Source organism: Sciurus vulgaris (assembly GCF_902686455.1).
Source record: "Sciurus vulgaris genome assembly, chromosome: 1".
NCBI lineage: Eukaryota > Metazoa > Chordata > Mammalia > Rodentia > Sciuridae > Sciurus > Sciurus vulgaris.
Window position 1 is genome coordinate 189,914,334 of NC_136461.1, and position 7,796 is coordinate 189,922,129.

General features: G+C 39.4%; 1 protein-coding gene across 1 annotated transcript in view; it reads left to right on the top strand.

The window, feature by feature from the left end:
* The window catches only part of SLC30A8 (solute carrier family 30 member 8), a gene marked incomplete at its 5' end in the record, with an annotated part of 46,684 nt that extends 43,056 nt beyond the window's left edge, over positions 1 to 3,628 (top strand). The window contains 2 exons of the mRNA XM_079142297.1: positions 1,846 to 1,980; positions 3,304 to 3,628. Of these exons, the coding sequence (XP_078998423.1) occupies positions 1,846 to 1,980; positions 3,304 to 3,449 (281 nt within the window). The 3' untranslated portion in view covers positions 3,450 to 3,628. The remainder of the gene's footprint in view (positions 1 to 1,845; positions 1,981 to 3,303) is intronic.
* Between the last annotated feature and the right edge of the window lie 4,168 nt (positions 3,629 to 7,796).

A 7,796-nucleotide genomic window follows, 5' to 3' on the forward strand; every position in this document is an offset into this window, starting at 1 on the left:
AGTGTTTAGTGCAAAACTCATACATGATAGGTTATCAGAAATTAACAATATCCCATAAGACTTCATGAACACTCCATGATTGATTGAAAGAATTCCTTTAGTTTCATTCTAGTGCCCTGAGACTTTTCTTGCTCAAAGAGTAAAAGGATATGTTAATCAGCTCTTCGTTACTCCCAAGGAACAATAAAAAGGGGGTTTAAACTAGACTCAAACCCTAGAAAACTTTAGGCTAATCAGGAGAAAATGCCCTATGGGAAAGATTCCTAAATCCTGAAAAAGGTGAATTAAGATTCCCTATTTCTTTAAATAGGTGGATCTTGGCTCTAAATGCTCATTATAATCATCTGATAAGTATTTTAAAATACTTATTCCTAGGCCCCAGAACTGAATTTGATTGACGGGGGAGACTTGATATGTTTAGCATACAGCCAGACTAGAGAACAGGTAAGGTCATGCTACTCAGGGACTCATAGGGTTAGTGCCATGGTTCTCAATTTTGCCTGCCTGAGACTCACCTGATGAGCACTGATGCTGGGTCTTCTCCCCAAGAGCGGACTTCATTTTATTTTGGGGCGTAACCTTGCCATCAGTATTTCTAAACCGTGCTGGCAATTCTAATGTGCATCCAAGGTTCGGAAGCACCTGAAGATCAGGGAGCTTCCCATTATGAGGCCTCATCCACGGAGCTTTCCATTATGAGGCCTGGAATGGAGTCACGACTTCATTATTTTTAACAGGCACCTCAGGTGTTTGCATTGTGAATTATATATTATTGAAGTAGAGGCTAGAAAGGAATCATTCTTAGACATATATTCTACAGATCCTCTTCGGGTTATCTTTAGATAACAGGGATTTACCTAACTCTACAAATGGTTTTACCATCATTTGCTGGTTGAGTTGATATTAAAAAAAAAAAAAAATACATTGAGTTGATTTCCTTTTTCCTATTCCAACCAACCACTGTTTCTGCTTCTCTCTCTGGAGTTAGCCAGAGAAACTGTCCTTACAAATTCATGTTCTGTCACCTACTATATGACAGATCTTGCAACATTTGAAAAAAGTGATTATACAACTCTTCCCCTTCTCTTCTCCAAGCTGGAGACACACAGTTCCTTTGCCTCAAAGAATAGCTGGGTTGGCTGCCAGACTCCCCACTGTCTTATATGCCCCATGTGGTTCTTTTAGAAAAAAGGGTTATAGTCAAAATATTTTATTCTGTGAACCAACCACTGAATGCTGACTTATGTAGTAAAATAATGGGAAATTTACAAACCAAATAATAAGATGGTATTACAGTGTTAGGATCCTTTATTAGCATAGTCCATTAAGTGACCTGTTAAATAACCAACACTTTTAAAGCATTACAATTTACAAAGAACTGATATCTCCTGAATTGTTCCTCAGAGAACTCTGTGATCTACAAATTGTTCTTATCATCGCCATTGTACTACAAATATGCTGAGGATCAGAGAAGCTTCAAAATTGGGTAAATTCACAATAGTTGTGGTCAGAATGCTAACCCAGAATTTATTGAATATCAAATCTGACATTGCTTCATTTTGCTTTCCAGAGTGCATGCAGATAATTAGGAAAAGCACAATTAGTTTAATAATATACTAAGGATGATTACTGTTGTTGATTGTTGCATAGTAAATTCTGCAAGGATTCTGCCTGTGAACTTCTGATTGATGGTAAACCTTTGGAAACAGTCTGATTTGTAAACATTTGAAGTAGGAAGCTGGCAAAGGGGAGGGCAAGTTGGTGAGGGCTTTACAACCCAGTTAACCATCTCCACTAACTGAATTGAGTTGAGTGACAATGCCTCTCACTCTTTCCTTCTGTCAGGTGTACCAAAGGGCCTGAGTTACAACGGTGTGAAAGAGCTCATCCTGGCAGTCGATGGCGTGGTCTCTGTGCATAGCCTGCACATCTGGTCTCTAACAATGAACCAAGTGATTCTCTCTGCTCATGTTGCCACAGGTCAGTGAATTTTATAAACACCCTAGGCAAGATTCTGTCCTTGTCCTGAAAAGTCAGTAATTTCTCTTCCTTTGAAAGATGTCTATTGCCTGTCAAAACAGCTGTCAAGTGCTTTATACTACCAAGGGCCTTTGAAAACCAACCAGTTTATAATGATTGTCACAGCAACAATGATACCAATGACATTCTCCAGGCTGATTGCAGGATAGTCCAGAAACCAAAATGCCTCCCCAACTTCAAGGTCTTAGACTCTGAAAAATTGACTTCACCTGTTTGGCTTGGTGCCTTATCACTAAAAATATAGGAAAGAATTTAGCAGTAAATCTTGATTGAGTCTCTCCTGTGTATAAGATGTTTTGCCTAATGCTGATGATAGAGGAAGAGACTGAGCACCTCCACCCTTAAAATTCAAATACGCTAACAGATGTGTTGGTGAGAATTAGGGAGGTCCTTCCCTGAGTGGTTAGAGATTCTGTGACCATGTGAAGCAATTTTCAGGACATTGGGTTTATACTAATAGCTACCTTTTAAGTAGAAGGTGATTTTTGTTCCTGATATGTCTCAGAGAAATAGGAACTGCAAGGTCTTTCACTGCCTCGGGAGAGAGCTCAGGCCAAGGATGATAGGTTAGGCTGCTAAAATATGGCTCATGAAGTTACTTAGTGGCAGGGGACAGGGACACCAGTGACAGTCATTTGAGGGCTACACTTTCTCAGACATCCTCATCTTCTCTGAGGGGCTCAGATCTGGCTTCAGGGAATTTACAGCATTCTCTACACCAATATTTCACTGCAAATGAAAGAAAATAGTAAACAATCAGGTTACCGTGGAAGGGACTTTACAGCCTCCTGATACCATTTGGGACAGGAAAAGAGATGGCAGTGGGGGTATCTGCTCCAAGAGAGGTCTGTGGGGAACTCTAAATGCTTCCTGCTTCCTGTCACTTGCCTTGATATAAATTCTAATTAAATCCAAAACTGCAACCCAGAGATCCCCGGAGGCTGGTGAGCAGGACTGTATAAGAAATAACAGTTCTTCTTGGCTCTTTCCAGGGCTTGCCTTCCCCTCCATATGCAGCTCCTGGGAGTGCCAGACTCCAGAGTTAACTATGGGCAGGAAGAGTTCCCATAGTGACAGGGTACTCTGCTGCACTAGAATGTCCCCTGCCTTGTCTGTGTGAACATAGCAGAGTCAATGTGGCTTCTTCTGAGTGCTCCCCTCCTGCCCCCACCCAAGGCCAAGACAAAGCACTTGAAGCTGAAATCTTAGCCATAGCTCGTGTTTGCAATCAATGCTAATCTCACCCTGGTTCTTTATCAACAGCAGCCAGCCGGGACAGCCAGATTGTCCGGAGAGGAATTGCGAGAGCTCTCAGCAACAGCTTTCCTGTGCATTCACTCACCATTCAGGTGGAATCCCCAGTGGACCAGGACCCTGCCTGCCTTTTCTGTGAAGACCCCCGGGACTAGCTTAGTCCCACCGTCAGCTTCCTGTGTTTGATAGGCCACAACATGCTGCTAGGCAACTTCTGAAACATCAGAAATAAGTAACCAAAGGGAGAAATTCGAGAAAATCATGATACACTGAAACGCACATTTTATTCCGAAGATGCATATAGATCACATCCATCAGCTGGATTATATACTCACCAGTACCTGGGTTCAGTTATAGGAAGTGTGTATAGACTATTTTTAACTGGCACTGAGATAACAGCTGTTTGTAACCAGTGGCAATAAAAGTTTCACCTTCCTCCAATAAAGCATTCTGAAAATGAGTGGGTAAATATAAATTTAAGAAAGTCTTATCAGGAATCAGTGGGAGAAACAAACAGCCACAAAATTCCCTCAAGCCCCATCAGGGATAAAAGAGAATCTGGAGTCATTAGAACTTGATTCTTCCACCATCCTTAGTTAAGGTGACCTGGGGCAACATTATCTGTTCCCATCAACATCAGTATCTGCTAAATGGAGTAGAAATTTCCTCTGTTAGTTTTGCATGCAAATTATGTCATATGTCTGAAACTATTGAATTATATTTTACTTTTCTGCTTAGAAGTCCTGGGCAAAAGAAAAATTGTGAAATTACTGCTTTTTGAGTGTTTTCATGTGGTGTAATTTAATAATGCAAGAAAATGAGGAGACACAGGTCACATGGAAGGTAATTTGGTTAAGAATTAAGGTCATAACATTCAGGTTTTGAAAAACATTGATGAAGCACTAACTATTATTCTACTAATATACTGAACTATTTATATATGTCTATTGTTAATTTCATTCTAAAAATAACTTTGAGAAATTGAAATTAATGCCATTATTGTATTGGGAGGACACGAGATTCAAAAAGGTTAAGCAACTTATCAACCTTATTTAGGCATTTGTTCAAAAAATATTTTTTTTGATGGTTGCTATGAGCTGAATGAGACATTGGTGAATGTCTTAGTCTGTTTTCTTAGTTGTAGCTGTTGCTATAACTAAATTCCAAAGATTGGGCAATTTATAAGGATAAGAGGTTTATCTGATTCATGTTCTGAGGCAGGGAAGTTATAAGTCAGGTGAGTACAGCTGAGGAGATACTTTTGCTTGCAGATGCTCTCTTCAGAGTCCTAAGACAATGCAGGCATTAAACAGGAGAGGTGATGAGCTTCCTAGCTCAACTCTTTTCTTCTCCTCTTAAAAAGTCATAGTCTGATAGATTAGGGTCCACATTTATGATCTCATTTTAATCTTAATTAGCTCCCCAAAATTTCACTTCCAAATACCCATGGTTGGATTAGGATTCCACAAGAAAGATTCAATTTCAACAAGAGTTTTGGTGGGGCTATTCAAACAGCCATGAGCCAAGCTAGCATGGCTTTTTCCCTTACAGAACATTTTCTTTTCTTTTGTGGGGGTGACAGCCATTGCATGAGTACAATGTTTAACCCAAGAACATATTACAGGTAGCAACAATGATATGAAAGAAGAGAGAATTATGTAGAGTGAGGAAAGTCAACAGAGTTCCTTTGAGGAAATAGCATCTAAATTGAGAATTGAACAAAAAGTAGGTACTGCTGAAGTGAATTACAAGAGGAACCGTGTTCTAGAAGAAGAAAGAACATGAATAGACACCCTGAAGAACTTGGTGCATTTTTGTAACTGAGAAAGTCCCTTGCAGCCAAAGGATACCCTGGGGAAGGTGGTGGGTTAAAGAACATGAAGGACATAAAGCAGGAGAGACAAGCAAGGCCAAGTCAGAAAGTGGCTGGATCTTTTTGTCCTAAAGCCCACCCATGTTTTCTCTTTGAACATTCTTTTTCTGTTTTTGTTCTGTTTTGTTTCTGACATATAAATCTGTGCCAACACTTAGTCATTGCTTCAGAAGTGTATGAAAAATAATGATTCTACATTCTTCAAAAGAATGGGATGAATAAAATGCTGAATGTAAAAGCTAAGGGATGATGGTGTTTCTTTGATGCATCCTGTCCATCACTGAATGAGTAGTGCTGTTCACAGGTAGCATTGGACTTGACCCTGTCTACACAACAAGTCTAGCCAAGGCAACAGATGACCTGAAGGAGTTGGAAAGGTCATGAGCTGACCTTCCAAAGGGCCTTGCTGCCTAGATTTTGGGTTATACCATTGGCATCAAGGCTCTGAAAGAGGGGAGATGGAGTGGGATGGGTGAAATCTAAAACCATGGTGGAGGAGAGTTAGAAAACATGGTTCCCATTCCTTTCTGCTTCCCTTCAGGTCTCTATCCTTAAATTGGTTCTCAGTTTCTCTGGGCTTCAGATTCCTCATTTGAAAACAGGGAATTCCATTTTCACCAAGGGATTTCTATCAGAATTGTATGGGATAATAAATGCAAAGAAGAAGATTCTATGTGTGGCAAATACCGAGTGCTCAGTAAATGCTCCCTTCAGTCCAGTGTTTCTCAATGTCAGCATTACTTCTTTGTGGGGCTGGATCATCCTCTGTTGAAGAGGCTGCTCTGAGCATCACAGGATATTCAGCAGCATCCCTGGTCCCTACCCCACGAGCTACCAGTTACATTCCCTACTCCTAGTCGTAACAACCACACAGATGCACAGACACTCAGACAGCTGGGCTATACAGGAAGAATGGAGGTTGCTTGGCTGGTGGGGATTTGGAATCTGAATGACAAAAACCAGAGCACAAGAAGAAGCAACTTTGGACTGCTGCATGGGCATGGTCACTGAGGATCCATGCCAGTGGGGCATCAGCCATGCTGAAGGCTCTCCAGTGAGACAAAGAACAGAACATTCTAGACAAAGGGAAGGCTGTGCACAAGGCACATATACATTTATCTATGAGTTCTTAATTTGAAAAGTGAAATAAATGTGACAAAGGAAACTCTCAACCCTGTAATTTTTAAAAGCATATAATCGATTTTCTGGTGTTAAGATTTTTGAGTTTTTTGTATATCCTGGATACTAATGACCTCTCTGAGGAGTGGGTGGTAAAGATCCTCTTGCATTCTGTAGGCTCTCTCTTCATGCTCTTTTTTTTTTTTTTTCTGTGCACAAGTTTTCTAATTTGATGCCACTTCACTTAACTGATTTTTTTAATTTAATTTCTTGCATTTTAGGAGTCTTGTTAAGTAAATGGAAAAAGAACTAAACAAACACTTCTCAAAAAGAAGAAATAAAAGTGGCCAACAAACATGTGAACAAATGCTCAACATATCTAGAAATTAGGGAAATGAAAATTGAAACTACATTGAGATTCATCTGACTCCAATCAGAATGGCAATTATCAAGGATAAAAATAAGAATAAGTGTTGGCAAGGATGTGGGGGAGAGGTACACTCATATGTTATTGGGACTACAAACTAATGTGACCACTCTGGAAAGCAGTTTGTAGAATCTTCAAAAAAACTAGGAATGGAACCACCATGTAACCCAGCTATCTCACTCCTCAGCATATATCCAAAAGATCTAAAATCAGTATACTATGGAGATATAGCCACAACAATGTTTATAGCAGTACAATTCACACTAGCCAAGATATGGAACCAAGGGAGGTGCCTTTCAACAGATGAATAGATAAAGAAAATATGCTATATACACACAATGGAGTGTTAGTCATCCATAAAGAAGAACGAAATTATGGAATTTGCTGGTAAATGGATGGAACTGGAGACTATCATGCTAAGTGAAATAAGCCAGTCCCAAAAAGTCAAAGGTCAAATGTTTTCTCTGACATGTGGAAGCTAGTACAAAATAAGGGTGTGAAAAAAAATAGAGAAAGGAAAAAGTGTGCATAGGGGATTCCATCAAAATAGATAAAAGATCTGTGGACTAGAAGAAGTGGAAGAGGTGGGCGAAGTAAGGGAAGGACAGTGGAATGAATCTGACCTAACTTTTTTATGTACATATATGAATATACCAGAGTGAATTTCACCACCAAGTATATCCACAAGATATTAACTAAAAATAAAAAAATAATAAGTAAACAGCAAAGAGATCAGTAGATTGGAGGGAAGGGAGAGGGGAAGGACTGAGGACTGAATTAGAGCAAATTATATTCCTTGTTTTTGTAATTATGTCAAATTAATCCTAACATCATATACAACTAAAAAGAACCAATAAAAAGAAATAAAGGTATATGATGTTTTCAACTTTATGAGTTTGACTATTGTGAGAACAGCCATCATGTCTTATGACTTTTACTCCATCAACAGCTTCTAGCAGGATGCTGGAAACCTAGCTGTCATTAATAATTGTTGAAGCAATGACTCTGAGGCTACAGGTGAACCTTGTCATTATTTTTCATTTACATTGTGTTTTTCTAAAATTTCAAGGCCAAGAAAACATT